At 49.6% G+C, this 16,216-nt stretch overlaps 1 protein-coding gene across 1 annotated transcript in view; it reads left to right on the top strand.

The window, feature by feature from the left end:
- The first annotated feature begins 5,671 nt into the window (after positions 1-5,671).
- SYDE1 (synapse defective Rho GTPase homolog 1) overlaps positions 5,672-16,216 on the top strand; it is a 28,806-nt gene continuing 18,261 nt past the window's right edge. Inside the window, exons 1-3 of the mRNA XM_081176289.1 lie at positions 5,672-6,129; positions 10,762-11,478; positions 14,093-14,812. Of these exons, the coding sequence (XP_081032415.1) occupies positions 6,039-6,129; positions 10,762-11,478; positions 14,093-14,812 (1,528 nt within the window). The 5' untranslated portion in view covers positions 5,672-6,038. The remainder of the gene's footprint in view (positions 6,130-10,761; positions 11,479-14,092; positions 14,813-16,216) is intronic.

The following is a 16,216-nucleotide window of genomic DNA, read 5'->3' as shown; positions in this document are numbered from 1 at the left end:
TCAATTCTGTGTCCAGGGCAGCTGTTTATCAGCTCCATCTGGAACGCAGACTGAGAACCTACCTGCCCGCAGACTGTCTTGCCAGAGTGATTCATGCTCTAGTTATCTCTCGCTTGGACTACTGCAATGCGCTCTATGTGGGGCTACCTTTGAAGGTGACCTGGAAACTACAACTAATACAGAATGCGGCAGCTAGACTGGGGACTGGGAGTGGCCGCCGAGACCACATATCACTGGTCTTGAAAGACCTACATTGGCTCCTGGTACGTTTCCAAGCACAATTCAAAGTGTTGGTGCTGACCTTTAAAGCCCTAAACGGCCTCAGTCCAGTATACCTGAAGGAGTGTCTCCACCCCCATTGTTTTGCCCGAACACTGAGGTCCAGTGCCGAGGGCCTTCTGGCGGTTCCCTCGCTGCGAGAAGCCAAGTTACAGGGAACCAGGCAGAGGGCCTTCTCAGTAGTGGCATCCGCCCTGTGGAACTCCCTCCCATCAGATGTCAAAGAGCAAAACAACTTCCAGATTTTTAGAAGACATCTGAAGGCAGCCCTGTTTTAGGGAAGCTTTTAAGGTTTAATAGGTTATTGTATTTTAGTGTTCTGTTGTAAGCTTCCCAGAGTGGGGGGGGGGGGGAAACCCAGCCAGATGGGCGGGGTATAAATAATAAATTATTATTATTATAAAGGATTTGTCTTACAGCAATGATCTTGTGTATGCTTACTCAGAAGCAAACCGTGTCAAACTCCGTAGAATTTAATTCCAAATAGGTCCTCTTACTGGGATAAGGAGAGAGCAAGAACAACCTATAACAACCCTGAGATTCTTCCCGCCAATGAATTAGTTGCAGGGGAATTGAGTCCTGTTAACTTGCTCAGTGTTCTTCCAAATCAATGGAATCAATATGAAAATATGATGCTGGGGTTTCTGATCTAGTATTTACTGAGGCAGAGTGCTGGGGCTTAGTATATTTGTCACCTCTCCCCCCCCACCCCCTGCTTCCTTCCCCCTGAACAGCTGTTTGGTACAATTGTTGAATTTTTTTACAGTGCTAATGCACATGCAGCAGCTGGGTAGAGGCCAAAACGTACTATTAAAATACCTCTCTGAGGCAGCCACAAACCAGACACACTGAAGCCAAGAGAATGTAATGGAAATGTGCCAGGAGAGTCTATAATCCTCTGAATGCTATGAGGTTGGTTTCCATGCAAATACAGTCTTTGAGGAGGATGAAGAGGCAATTCTCAGCTGCTGCTATACCAGCTAGTTCTCCGTGGAGAGCATTTGGTTGAAATGTAGAAAGCACTTCTGTTTCCTTCTGGCCTCTGACTGGTTTCTCACAATTGTGAGATTGCAGCATGCACAAACAGCTACTTACCTTTTAATGTCCAGAGAGGGAGATTCTGTTGAAATGTGAAAAGCAAATGTAAACTGTCTCAGAGGCTCGAATTCAGGGAAATGCATGAAAGATCATGCCCTACTAATGGGCAGGGAAGCTTGCCACAGGGGTGTTTATGTGATTAAAAAACACACTGAGAGTTCAGGTGCTAGTGTTTTCTGAAAAGCATCTATCCCCTATGAAAAGTAAAATGTGACAGCTGAAAGTGTATTCCCAGCAAAGAGCAAAACATTTTTTCAGCAGTAGGCAACTTAGCCCACAAGCAGCATGAGTTAAGGTTCATCTGGTGGCTAGTCTATACAGGTTCAAATATCTTTATTGTAGCACAATCCTAGCCTTGTTAGCATTTGGCTCTCTGTGTATGCATGTACAGCTGCATAGCTATGGGATGTGGGAGACATAGCTTGGCAGTCATACGTGTGAAGAGGATCTCTAGATTGTAGGTGATGAAAAGTCGAACAGAAGCCAGCAGTGTGATGCAGCTGCAAATATGCTAATGTGTATTAATAGGACATAGTTTACAAATCGCAGAAAGGAATTCTTCTGCTTAATTCTTGCAGTCTGTCAGCTTCACCTTGTGGAGTGGGTGCAGAAAGGCTGGCAAGAGGTGAGGTGGGCTTTATCCAATTCCTACCATCGGTCCCAAACAACCTGTCTAGCCCTGCATTCTGTTTCCTTTAGTTGTTAAGCCGATGCTTCCAAGAGAGCCTGTAGGAACACAACTTGTCCTGCAACTGGGAGTAGCTTGCTGCCTTTGATACTGGAGGTAATATATATAAGTATCATGACTAGTAGCCATTTATCAGATCTCTCCTACATGTGGTCCCAGGCCCTAAGGAAGTTAGATTGGCTTCAACCAGAGCCAGGGCCTTTTCAGCACTGGCCCCAACTTGGTGGAACGCTCTGTCTCATGAGACCAGGGCCCTGCAGGATCTGATCTCTTTCCGCAGGGCCTGTAAGACAGAGTTGTTCCGCCTGGCCTTTGGATTGGAGCCAATTTGATTCCCTCCGCCCCTTTTTCTTTTTTCTTTTCCTTCTCCTGCAATGAGGCTCCATTTTAATATTTTAATGTTCCATTATTTTAATGTTGTATTTTATTTTTGTTTTTAAGTTGTAATCACTCATCTTGTTTTTATTATTGCTTGTAAGCCGCTCTGAGCCCGGCCTTGGCTGGGGAGGGCGGGGTATAAATAAAAAATTATTATTATTATTATTATTATTATGTATTTATCCAGTTCCCCTTTAATTTAAACTAGTGACAGTCACCATCTCGTAGCTGTGAATTTCATTACAAGCGTACCAAAATGAAGGTCTAGCAGGCTTGCAATGTTGAACATGCTGCTTTCCTGTAGTGAGACATGGGCAACTTATCTCTCACTTGGACTACTGCAATGTGCTCTATGTGGGGCTACCTTTGAAGGTGACCCAGAAACTACAACTAATCCAGAACGTGGCAGCTAGACTGGGGACTGGGAGTGGCCGCCGAGACCACATATCACCAGTCTTGAAAGACCTACATTGGCTCCTGGTACGTTTCCAAGCACAATTCAAAGTGTTGGTGCTGACCTTTAAAAGCCCTAAACGGCCTCGGTCCAGTATACCTGAAGGAGCATCTCCACCCCCATTGTTTTGCCCGAACACTGAGGTCCAGTGTCGAGGGCGTTCTGGCGGTTCCCTCGCTGCGAGAAGCCAAGTTACAGGGAACCAGGCAGAGGGCCTTCTCAGTAGTGGCATCCGCCCTGTGGAACTCCCTCCCATCAGATGTCAAAGAGCAAAACAACTTCCAGATTTTTAGAAGACGTCTGAAGGCAGCCCTGTTTTAGGGAAGCTTTTAAGATTTAATAGGTCATTGTATTTTAGTGTTCTGTTAGAAGCTGCCCAGAGTGGCAGGGGAAACCCAGCCAGATGGGTAGGGTGTGTATGTGTGTGTGTGTGTGTATAAATAAATAACTTACATCCGCCAGGAGTGATGACACACTCACTGAGTCAGGAACATTTTGGGCATCACATGTCAAGCCAGAGTCTCAAACAAAGATGTGCTCGCCCAAGCCCACATTACCTCCTTGTTTGCACTCCTCACTCAGTGGTGTCAACGTTGGCTTGGGTCATGTCCACAGTATGGAAGATGTCAGGACCCCCAAGGATGTGCTATATGGGGACCAGACCTCTTGGCAGACCAACCCTGCGTTACAAAGATGTCTGCAGATGTGACACGAAAGCTGGCAACATTAACCCTGGCAGCTGGGGATCCCTTGCAGACGAACACAGCACCTGGTTGTGCAGCAGTGAGCAGCGGAAGAATGACCAGTGGGAGGAGTTCAGAGAGAAGGCATCTGCATTGGCACAGCCAGATACCTTCAACTGCCCCTTCTGCAACAAAACATGTCTCTCCCATATCGGTCTCTACAGCCACAGCAGGTGCTGTAACTCTGCAAAGGTCTGACTTCAGTCCTGAAGGCACACTCTTCCATTGTCTCCTGAGACAGATGCCAGCCAGAAGCCTATCATTTTGACTCTCCTGCCTGTCAGCAGTCCTTGGAGGACGCTGTGCTTGAAAATTGAGAGGGAGAACAACTTTCTACAGTATCTCCTTTCTCCACACTGTGCATATTTTTTTAAATAAACTTTCACTATGTCCCCCAAACACAGCCTCCTCAGTTGCTGCATGCCAAATCTGGGCATCATTCCTGCAAAAATTCTCATGACTGCTAAGTGGAGTGCTGATAATATGGCTGTGGTGTGTGCAATGTTTGGCCACATCCCAGAGCAGCTAAGTGGACCAGAGTGCATATCACTGGGTCTTTGTGTAGGTTAGTTTATTTGCTTTTTATTACAGAGGGAACCATGTGGCCCAGTTCACGTTTACCAGAACAGTGGTGGTGGTCGCTTTCCTATGACTGGATCCCAGTTGGTATCGATGCCATCTGAATTATGTGAAATGGGTGCACTTTTCATATCAGCCGAGCTTTTTTGGGGGAGCATCAGTGGAAAGCATGGGCTTTCCATAATGTCCATCCCAGGAAAGAAGTTTGTGTGCTGTAGGGTTTTGCCATGGAAAAGTGTTAACTCTGCCACACCAGTGGTATGAATGAAGCTTGTGCAATGGCTGAGATACGGAGTTTTCTCCATGCTGCCACAAATTGCCCATTTGTGTGCCCCTCTGGAGTCAGGAAACCTTGGGCACATAGACGGAGTCCATAACATGGATTTCCTACAACAGAATTGCGCCTCTGAACAACCGGCAGAGAAAGGCACCACATTGTGGGCTCCTTCAATGCTGGTGTGTTCATCCCTTGCACTTTGGGTAATGTTTGTGGTAGGCAAGTCTCTCCCCACACCACCCAGGTGTTCTGCGAGGGGTGTTGCTGGCATGAAAATGATCCACTAAGTATATATGAACTGAGACAAGTGTGGATTTGCCCTGCAGATTTTCTGTGGCCGAGTCGAAATTATACAGTCGCACTTGGAGATACCTGGGGTTGCTTGCAAAAGTAAAGGAAAAAGTGTTGTGCCTGTTTGAACAAGTCCTCTTATTTTTAATAATAATAATAATAATAATAATAATAATAATAATAATAATAATAATAATAATAATAATAATATCAACTAATTAATTATATGCCACCTTTTTAGGTGGCAAGACTCAGAGCCAGTTACAGATTAAAATATGAACTAAAAATATAGGGGGGGGGGACTTAAAATAAGTAAACACTGATAGTTTTCTTTCTATCTGTTGATCTGTTAAAACCATACAAATTACTTCTCCGCCCAGTTGCTTCTGTGTGTCTCCTTCAGTCTCCACGGTGGGTTTTCTCCGCTTCCCCGTCTGCCCCCCCCCCCAGCATTTCCCCCTCCCCACACTTTTCTCTGCGGATTCCCTGCCCCACCCGGATCTAGCCTGCAGATCTACCCTTGCGGGCGGCCGCATCGCACCAGCCCCTCGGGAAGAAACCCACAAGCGCTGGCCCAAGCAGCAAGCGGACGGGGAGCCCGGGGGTGAGCCCGGGGGTGGGTCGCCGGCGCGACAGCCCCTTCGAGCTGCACGGTCGGAGGTGATGCCAGCTGGGCACGCTTTGCCCTGGGCGGCCCCGTCCGTCCCGCTTGGGCTTCGGCCATGCGGTGCGACGGCGATCGCCGCCGTTCTCCGAGGGCAGCTTGGATCCGCCCACTGGGCACTGCTGCCTCTGCAACTGTGGGTGGGCTGCAGCGGGGCTGGCGGGCGGCGGAGGGATGGTCCTGAGTCCTGCGACCGCCCTCCTCTCCTCCTCCTCCTCCTCCCCGGCCCAGGACGGCGGGCCACCCTCCCGCCTCGCAGGGAGCCTGGGAAGGAACCGGGCGCCCCTCGGGACGCCAGCGGAAGTGGCTTCCCCTCGCCCGCTCCTCGGGGCGGCTAGAAGCCCGAAAAAGAGGCCTGGCCGACCCTCCAGGCTGGGCGGGCTCCGGGCTGAGTCCGACGGGGCGGGCGGGCGGCCCTCCTCTCTCCTCTCCGCCTCCCCCGAGTCGCGGCCGCCGGAGCAGCTCAGGGCTCGGCAGGCATCCGAGGAATTCGCTCCCGCCGAGCGCGGCGCGGGGTCCGGGCGAGGCGGGGCGACGGGGCCGGAGGAAGAGGGGGGAGGACGCCGCCGCCGCCGCCCCGTCGAGTGATGGCCCAGCCTCTGCTGCGGAAAACTTTCTCCCGCCTGCGGGGCAAGGAGCGCCTGGGGCGCAAAAAGGCGGCGCAGCGCAAAGAGCCAGGTAACGGGCACCCCGGGGAGACGGGGTGGGGGTGGGCTGGGTGCGCGCCCCGCCAAGGAGCCCACCCCACCCTGCGCGGGCGAGAGGCGGGGGGTCCGCTGGAGGGCTGGGGCCAGAAGGCATCTCCGGCATTTCCTCTGCCGTTGCTGCTAAAATAGGCAAAAGGAAGCGAGGGGAAGGAGCTGCCAAGGATGGATGGATGGGCGGCGGATCCCGTCTTTCCTCGGAGGGGGCTCTTTCCTCTCCAGGTGGAGGGACACTTCTGCCGGAATCTCCCCCACCTACCCAAAAAACAGGTCACAGATCCCTCCAGATCCCACCTTGACAGGCCCGGATCAGAGTTTGGCCCCCGCCAACTTCTCAGTCGCCTCAGCAGTGCCAGAGCCAGCCCAAGGCATTTTGCCGCCTGAGTCTAAGGGCAAGGTGGTCCCCAGGAGGGGGTGCCAGGAAACCAGGAATTATGTTCACATGTGGTGGGGGTGTAAAATGTCCTCTTTTTTTTTTGCAAAGGGTGTTTAAGGAGGTATCAGAAATTGCTGGGTTAAATCTGACTGAAAGTCCCGAGGTAGCATTATTATCAATTTACGAAGGTTATGAAGGACTTGCTGGCAAATTTATTGACAGCTGCAGGAGTTCTTCTAGCTAGGAAGTGGAAGGGACAAGGTGAATATAAAATGGAAGAATGGTATAAAGAGGTGTGGGATATAGCTATTAATGATAAATTAAGCTGTGCTATTAAGGTAAGACGGGGAATATGCCGGAGAAATGATTTTGAGGAAGGTGTTTGTAGAATTTGTACTGTTAAAACGGAAAGGGGCCAAACCATCGCAAGAGGTGTTGAAATTTTGGGAGGTTGGATAGTTACCATGGAATGGTCTTGGGGGTGGGGTGCACATTCATATTCTTATTTATTTATGATTATTACTTTGTCTATCAGGGATGCGGGTGGCGCTGTGGGTTAAACCACAGAGCCTAGGAGTTGCCAGTGAGAAGGTTGGTGGTTTGAATCCCCGCGACGGGGTGAGCTCCTGTTGCTCGGTCCCTGCTCCTGCCAACCTAGCAGTTCGAAAGCACGTCAAAGTGCAAGTAGATTAATAGGTACCGCTCTGGCGGGAAGGTAATCAGTGTTTCCGTGCGCTGCTCTGGTTCGCCAGAAGCAGCTTAGTCATGCTGGCCACATGACCCGGAAGCCAATAAAGTGAGATGAGCGCTGCAACCCCAGAGTCAGTCACGACTGGACCTAATGGTCAGGGGTCCCTTTACCTTTACTTTATTACTTTGTCAAAATAAAAATAAAATTATATGGGGAAAAAAGATGGTCCCCTCCTTGCTTCCATGTTCGGAAGGTGACTGGAAGGTGACTGGGCTGATTCCATCTTCAGCACAGGCAACAGGATGGTGGCAGTACCCCTAGCACACCCCTGAGGGCTGCTGGCTGGTTTAGTGGGTGCAGGACAGGCCGCCTGGCACACCCGCTTGTGTGCCCTCCGGCAGAAGAGGCAGAGCTGCCCCTCAACAACTGCTGCCTGAGGTGCTTGGCTCCCTCTACCCAGTGGTCCTGCTGGCCTTGAGTAGCACATTCCATGAGCAAAGTGGAGGGGCTGGCCCAAGGTGGCAGCTTAGAGGGCAGGGGCTGGGGAGGCAGAAAACAGGCAGGCAGGCGAGTCAGGCAAGGGCCAGGCAGCCTGGGGGATACAAGAAGTGCTTTGTCCCTGAAGTATCATGTCTTTAGCCCAAGGACAGAGTTGTGCAGCCCCAGTCCAGTGAGCATGTGGCAGACAGGGAGCGGATGGTGCATGCAACTGCTGGTCACCTGATGGACACAAGAGCACCACTTGATGCCAATCTAGCTGGGCCATGGTGTAGTTTTGTCACCAGAAATGCCTTTTTTCACACACTGTTTTTGTGGCTGCCTGGCAGAAGCATAATCCTGCACATGGCAGTCGATGCGCCCACGGCTGTGTGAAATGTACCATTCAAGCCCTGGAGATGTCAGCTGCTGTTTCCTTTAATTGGCTTTCTAGGCAAACCATACAACCTTCATTCAGTATCCCTACAACATTCAGTCCCACGGGCTCAAAATTCTGGGAGATCTGAGTTCACCTCGGTTCTTTCTGGAAAAGCCCGTGGGGGAAGCCGCACCTTCTCAGCCTCAGTTCTCCTCCTGTAAAATGAGAACAACAATCAAACTTGCAGGGCTGAGATGCAAAGGCATTTTCAGTGGTGGCACTCTGCTTGCAGAGCATGCTTGGTCCTGGGTCTGCTAGCCTTTCAGTGCCAGGCAAAGATCTTACCCAGGCACTGGGAATCTCTTTCTGAAGATCTTGTAATAGTTGCCGATTTATCCCTTCCCCTTTAAGTTAATTGCTGTTTCTAACTTTGTACTGTAGTTTTATGTTTTTATTGTTTTATTTTATGACTGTAAACCTCCCTGAAAATTCTAATGGAACGGAGGGGCTGGATAATAACTGTTGTTTTTTTAAAAACACACACACACACCCTATAATAACCATTTTTAATTTTTTTTTTAAAAAAGGTAGGTTTCCTGGAATCTTTCCCTCGGGTTGTTGATTATGTGGCATAGTATAGTGCCTCCTTCTTACTCCTGGTTGTGCATCTGAGTTTGTCTTTCAGTGGCAGGTAAAAACTCTGGGGGAAAAGAAGTATTCAGATATAAGGTTATATGAAATGAAATCAGGTTCTCTAATGCATCTCCTGGGAGCAACGCGTCCCAAAGCAGCACCTGGGTAGCTCATTTGGTCAGAGAATGATGCTAATAACACCAAGGTTGCAGGTTCGATCCCTGTATGGGACAGCTTCATATTCCTGGGTTGCAGGGGTTGGGCGAGGTGAGCCTCAGGGCGCCTTCTAATTCTATGAGTCTTGTGTTCTGTGATCGTTTGCTGCTCCTTCCACATCCCCCTTTGCTCCCCAGCTGCCTTCTCTGTGGCTTGTATGTTCGTTCTTGGGCTGCTCCCTGATCAATGGGGCTCTTCGTGTGCCGAGTTACTCGTGGACCTACAAAGGGAGCTCTGTGTCTTGGCCGGGGAGGGGACTGCGCAGTAAACAACAGGAAATCCAACTTGGCACTGGGTCTGAGCAGCTGGGAGATGGGAGGGACCTCCTGGCCTCAGCTGCATTGCAGGCCTTGGCTGCATGTCTTCAGGCCAAGCCTGAGTAGGAACGGGCTTGAACCCCTCCAGGACCCTTTCCCCCATCACCTTTCCTCTGCCCCCCCCAACTGGTCCTCACCCAAGGCTCCTGTGGGTTGCTTCTATTCAGAGCATGGATGCAGTACTCCGAAATCTGCTTGTGCCTGCTGATTTCTTCTGCTGGGGGCTCCTTTGTGGTCTGGATGGTTTCAGAAGTTTTCTCCAGAGTTTAAACAGAAGCACTCAAGGCTCAGTGAGCTCATCCCTAGGAACATTCGTGCATATTAGCCAGATTGCCTCAGCAGCCCTGAATCCCTTAATGGTATCAGTCTGTGGAGAAAGGCTGAGTGCTGGAAGGGAACACAGTACAGTGGTACCTTGGTTCTCAAACTTAATCTGTTCCGGAAGGCCGTTCCAAAACCAAAGTGTTCCAAAACCAAGGCACGCTTTCCCATAGAAAGTCATGCAAAACCGATTAATCCGTTCCAGAAACTACCCCCAAAACAGCAATTTAACATGAACTTTACTATCTAATGAGACCATTGATCCATAAAATGAAAGCAATAATCAATGTACTGTACTATAAAATAAATAAGGCAGTATTGTAGATGATTAAAATTTAAAAAAATTCTTACCTGCACTGATGATAGTCATTGTTTGGATGGGGGGCTTTTATCCATTTCCGCAGTCACACAATCTATCAATCAGCAGCTGAACTGGGTTCCACACAGTCACAAAAACAAATTAACCAAAAAAGCCTCAAAAACAAAAACGCAGAATAAATAGCAAAAGCACCAAACTTAATCCATTCTGGAAGTCTGTTTGACTTCTGAAATGTTTGAAAACCAAGGCACAGCTTCTGATTGGTGCAGGAACCCCGGAAACGATAGCCGACAGTCACATCAGACGTTCGGCTTCCGAAAAACGTTCAAAAACCAAGTTTGGGAACCAAGGCGTTTGAGTAACAAGAAGTTTGAGAACCAAGGTACCACTGTAGTGGACTTTGAAGAGAGACCCAGAGTGCAGTTGGCACAACCCTTTCTTGTTGGGTAACTCCAATGTGAGGCTGTTTTCAAGCCTAATTCCTATGTGTCTGTGTGCGCGGAGGGTTTCACAGTACATGGGGAGAGGTTGACCCTCCCCACATCTGCTTCAGAGCCCTGAAAATGCCCCCATGTGGCTTCAAAACAGTCTGCCCTATGTCTGCATGGGGGGTAGCCTGAAAAGGGGAGATGAGGAGACCCCATCTGTTGCACCTGGTCCACGGGCCAGCTGTTCTGCTCCATCCCAAACAGGATAGCTGGCACCTAAAGCTTCCCTAAGAGCTTCCTGTGCCAAGTCTCTGTTCCCTTCCAGTTGCGAACCGCCTTATTGTTCAACAAGGCCTTGCCTAATGTTTAATGCAACAACTTCAGTGTGCTCTGAACTCGAGCATTACAACCAGGCACAAACACAACATGCTGGTTTCTGTTCCCCACAGATTCTCCTTCCGAGGCTCCATCAGCTTTGGAGTCCCCCACGGAGTGTGGGCTTCTCCCGCCGGGTGATGGACATGCCAAAGGGGCCACCGTCACCGTGTCGAGGAAGCAAACCTGGGCCAAGTTTGCTTGGAGCAGCCAGGAAGACCCTCGCAGCAGGAAGCTGAGCTCCCCAAATGCTGCACAGACACCTGCTGACCTCAGCGAAACGCTGTCCCCAGAGAGCCATCCCCACATTGGCTCAGCGGCAACTGGGCCCAAGGAAGCCGCTGAACCATTGGTTGGCCCAGCAGAGACCCGCACCTCCAGCACCGGCGCCAAGTGCAGCAGCCAGGGGGCTTACCTGCAGAGCCTGGAGAGAAGCAGCCGACACTGGGTGCTCTCCTCGGGGAAGACCCAGGGGGCAGAAGAGCTGGCGGCTGGGTCCAGTACAGAGCAGGAGCCCAGCACTCTCTGCAGCAGTGAAGGGGATATCTGGTACAATCCCATTCCAGAAGATGAGGACCTGCAGCTCCCCGACCGCGACAAGAGGTGGGGCAATGGCGCTGAGAACAGGAGCAGGAAGGGGAAGCCAAGGGAGGCCAAGGCTGCAGGCGAAGTTCTCCACCTGGCTGACTCGCAGCAGGCAGGTGGCGATGGTGTGCGGACTTCGCCGAGCCATGCAAGGCCAGCAAAGCAAGCAGAGGAACCAAGCAGCAGCCACCAGTCCCGGGCCTTTGGTGAGAGATCATTTTTCTAAGACAATCCCCACGTTTTTACCATAGGGGTGGGAGAGCTGTGGCCGGATGTTGTCAGATTCCAGCCCCTCGTTGGAGCCTGCAAGCATTGGCTGATGGTCAGGGATGATGGGAGTTGTAGTCTAGCAACCTGTGGAGGACCATTGTGGTGGGAATGTAAACAGTGTTTCCATGCGCTTTGATTTCCGTCACAGTGTTCCATTGCAGCAGAAGCAGTTTAGTCATGCTGGCCACATGACCTGGAAAGCTGTCTGTGGACAAACGCCGGCTCCCTCAGCCTGAAAGCGAGATGAGCGCCGCAACCCCATAGTCGCCTTTGACTGGACTTAACCATCCAGGGGTCCTTTACCTTTTACCTTTTTCGTTAACTGATGTGGTTAAACAATTATTTAAAAAAGAAACTCAGACTGAGTTTTAGCACACATGAAAAACTTAAATCCTTATTTCCTGATGAATAGCCTTTGGACCATAATGTAATTCAAACAGAAAACTATCTTTAGAAATGTTTTTCCTCCAAAAGCATTTTATTTTAAAAATCCTATTTAAAAACAACAACAACATATATATATTTTAAAAATCATTGATTTTTATTCACCCTGGGCTTCACCCATTGCCTCCCCCACCACTCTCCTGGCCCCATGGCCTCCCAGCCCCATTGTAGTGGCATTTCTCCTTTCTCATCATCTGGGTCAAATTAACTGCCCCTCTGGCACAGCTGTCCCAGGGCAGCAAGCCAGGCCGCCTTGGGGCGTCAGGTGAGTTTCATTCCTCTGACGTTGCGCGTATCCCACATCAGGGTTTTGATGTGGAACTGCTCTTGGTTAATTATTATTATTATTATTATTATTATTATTATTAATTTATTTATACCCCGCCCATCTGGCTGGGTTTCCCCAGCCACTCTGGGCAGCTTCCAACAGAACACTAAAATACAATAACCTATTAAACATTAAAAGCTTCCCTAAACAGGGCTGCCTTCAGATGGATGAACCACTTGCCCTGATTTAACAGGAAGGCTTTGCTGCTCAGCCCTTCTGCCCTTTCCCAGCCTTCCTTTCGGCTTGATGTCTCATTGCCAGGGAGCTGCCCTTCTGTCCTCATCTTCCCCACAGTCCCAGCCTGGCAGCTGCCCGCTTGCATCTTACAGCACCCATTGCACTACAGTCCAACTCAGTCTAAAGCAGATTTTAATAGGCTGCTTTATTGACAGTTTAGATCAGTGGCACACAGAGTGGCTGGCACTGCCTCCTGCGAGGAGGGGGGGGTTAATTGGGGGGCACTAAGACACAAGGGGATTGTGGGGGGCACCGGAGGTGTAAATGACTATCAGACTTCGAAAAGCTGGTATCACTGGTTCAGGTTCCTTCAGTTCTGCTGAATTAATTTGTTTTGATCGTATTTTGAACAAATGTGCAATTTGTTGTTGCTGTTGTATTGTGTTGCTTTATTCCATAGTGGATTGTGCATGCAGACCTCTCTTCTGAATAAGGCTTCTTGTGGGGTGGCAGAGGGGGCCCTGGGGACGAGTTTATGGAACCAAGGGGGCGGTGGCTCAAAAAAGTTTGGGAGTCTCTGGTTTGGATTACAGTGGTGCCTTGGTTCTCAAACTTAATCCCGCAAGTCCATTCCAAAACCAAACCGTTCCAAAACCAAGGCGTGTTTTTCCATAGAAAGTCTTGCAAAATGGATTAATCTGTTCCAGACTTTTAAAAACAACCCCTAAAAGAGCAATTTAAAATGAATATTACTGTCTAATGAGACCATTGATCCATAAAATGAAAGCAATAAGCAATGTACTGTACTGTAAAAGAAATAAGACAGTATTGTAGATGATAAAAATTAAAATTAATTTTTTTCCCTTACCTGCACTGATGATAGTCATTGTTTGGATGGGGGGCTTCTATCTATCTATCTATCTATCTATCTATCTATCTATCTATCTATCTGTCTATCTATCTGTAGCTGAACTGGATTCCATACAGTCACAAAAACAAATTAACTGAAAAAGCCTCAAAAACAAAAATGCAAAAAAAAAATAGCAAAAACAAAAGCGCCAAACTTAATTCATTTCAGAAGTCCGTTTGACTTCCGAAATGTTTGAAAACCAAGGCACGGCTTCTGGTTGGTGCAAGTGCCCTGGAAACAATAGCTGACAGCCACATCGGACGTTCAGCTTCCGAAAAATATTCAAAAACCGGAACACTTACTTCTGGGTTTTCGGCATTTGGGAACCAAGGCGTTTGAGTACCAAGGCACCACTATATTTGTGCATTTCTTTGAATGAATCTTTATTGAGAAGCTGCTGATACACCTGTCAATAATAACCATCGCCTGTGAAAATGGTCCTGCGGTGCTGAATTGTGGGTTCTCTACTGTGCGTCTTGTTTGGCTCTGGCGTATTCTTTTTTGCAGTGCCGTTATAACAGAGACTTTGCCCGTGTTGTGCCCTCCAGGGGTCTTGGACTACGGCTTCCACCAGCCTCAGTCAGAACAGGACCCCAGAGCCCAGCTGCCACTCTTTTCCCCGCCTCGGGGGTGATACCCACTGGGTGAGTGGCACTTGGTTTGACATATCTTATACAGTTTCTCTCCGCAGGGAAAGCGGCAGTCGCTAGTGTGGAGCCTGAGGAGAGGGCCGCGGGCGCCGTGTCAGCGGCCCAGAGCCCCAGTGCCCCCAAGAAGGGCCACTCTCTCTCCAAGGCCAAGTCCCCGGGCCCCGTGCGCAGCCTCTCGATGAAGATGAAGAAGCTTCCGGAACTGAGGCGGAAGCTGAGCCTGCGCAGTTCCCGGACCAGAGAGCCGGACGGAGGCCCCTCTCCCAAGGAGTCGGGCAACGTCATCAGCCGCTACCACCTCGACAGCAGCGTGGCTTCCCGGCAGACCCTGGCGCGGGCCAAGGCCGCCAGCAAAGGGGGCTACCTGAGCGACGGCGACTCCCCAGACCTCCTGGCGAAGCCTGAGGCCTGCCTGGGTCTCGAAGGGGGGTCCTTCCGACCGTACAGCTACGCCGAGCAGCCCGGCTGCCTCCAGCACCTGTCCGGCCTGGTCAGCATCCACCTTCTGGGGGTGCAGGACTTCAGGCCCCCCAAGGCTGAAGCGAAGGAGGTCTTCTGTGTCCTACAGGTGGACTCGGTCAACAAGGCCCGCACGGCCCTGCTGCCTTGCCAAGCAGCCTTCCTCAGTCTCAACCATTCCTTCCAGCTGGAGCTTGAGGATGCCCAGCTCCTCAAAGTCGTGGTCTTCTCGTGCGACCCTGCGGCGGGCAAGAACCGAGTCTGCTGCCACGGCTCCATCCTTCTGCCCCATGTTTTCCAAGGTGATTCATTATCTTCTCCCACCCCCCACCATTGAGTTTATAACCCAGCCTTTTTTCTCCAAGGAGCTCAAAGTGGTTTGTGTGCTTCTTCCCTCTCCTTATTTAACTCCCACAACAACCCTGTGAGGTAGGTCAGGCAGAGAGGATGTGACTTTTTTATTATTATTCTTTATAATCACACTTTCCTCCAGGTATGTCGAATAACTTACAAAAAAAAATATAACCATTCAGTCGAAAATCTAACTATAACATACTGGGAGGCAGTGACTGGTCCAGGTTTCCCCAGTGAGTTTCACGGCTGAGGGGGGGGGGGGTCCAAACCTTGCTCTCCCATGTCTAGCATTCTAACCACTACATCACAATGGTTCTTTCTGTTTAGGGAAGTCTTTCTGTTTGATGTTTTATCATGTTTTTAATATTCTGTTGGGAGCTGCCCAGAGTGGCTGAGGAAACCTGGCCTGATGGGCGGGTATAAATAAATAAATAATAATTATTATTATTAAGCAGCAGGTGGATAAGTCTGTTTCTAGGGGGGCAAGCAGAGAGGTTTGAGGGAAGTAAAGGTACTATTATTATTATTATTACTATTATTAATATATTACAGTGGTACCTTGGGCTACATACGCTTCAGATTACAGATGCTTCAGGTTACAGACTCCACTAACCCAGAAATATTACCTCGGGTTAAGATCTTTGCTTCAGGATGAGAACAGAAACCATGCTCTGGCGGCGTGGCGGCAACGGGAGGCCCCATTAGCTAAAGTGGTGCTTCAGTTTCAGGTTAAGAACAGACCTCCGGAACGAATTAAGTACTTAACCCAAGGTACCACTGTATTATTACTTGCACCTCCCTGGGCATTGATATACTACAGTACAGAATCCTCATCAAAGGCCATCAAAACAATTCCTGTAAATAACTCTCCATTGTATTTTCAACAGTGACAGCATACCCCCCCCCCCCAAAAAAAACCAGGACAATAAGAAAATAACAAAACAGAAAATGAAAATTCAGGGCTAGATTGAAGAGGAATGGTGGGGATTGCGTCCCTGTCTCCTGAACCTTCTGGAGAACAGGAGGACAGTATAGATTTGCAACCATGGTTTGCAGAAGGGCATAGTTCAGAGGCTGCAGAGGGGAGAAGCTGGGAAATAGTGGGAGAGGAACAGCAGGAAGAAGAAGAAGAAGCACCAGGGGAGAGACAGCTGACAGACTCAGTGTCTTTGGAAAGCATTCCTGACTCCCCTTCTCCCAGGACCTGGCGTGTATTGAGAGTAGTAGAACAAAAAGCTCAGAGGCAGAAAGCTTAGATCAGCTCAGACAGAGATGACGTAGAATAGGAGAGACGGAGGGGGTGGGACTTCTAAGAGAAACTGCATTCCTTCGCCTCTCTCTGTGAATATTGA

Source organism: Podarcis bocagei (genome assembly GCF_964188305.1).
Source record: "Podarcis bocagei genome assembly, chromosome: 17".
In the NCBI taxonomy this organism is placed as follows: Eukaryota; Metazoa; Chordata; class Lepidosauria; order Squamata; family Lacertidae; genus Podarcis; species Podarcis bocagei.
The sequence above is the reverse complement of the archived record's forward strand: the minus strand, read 5'-3'. Positions and strand labels throughout refer to the sequence as shown.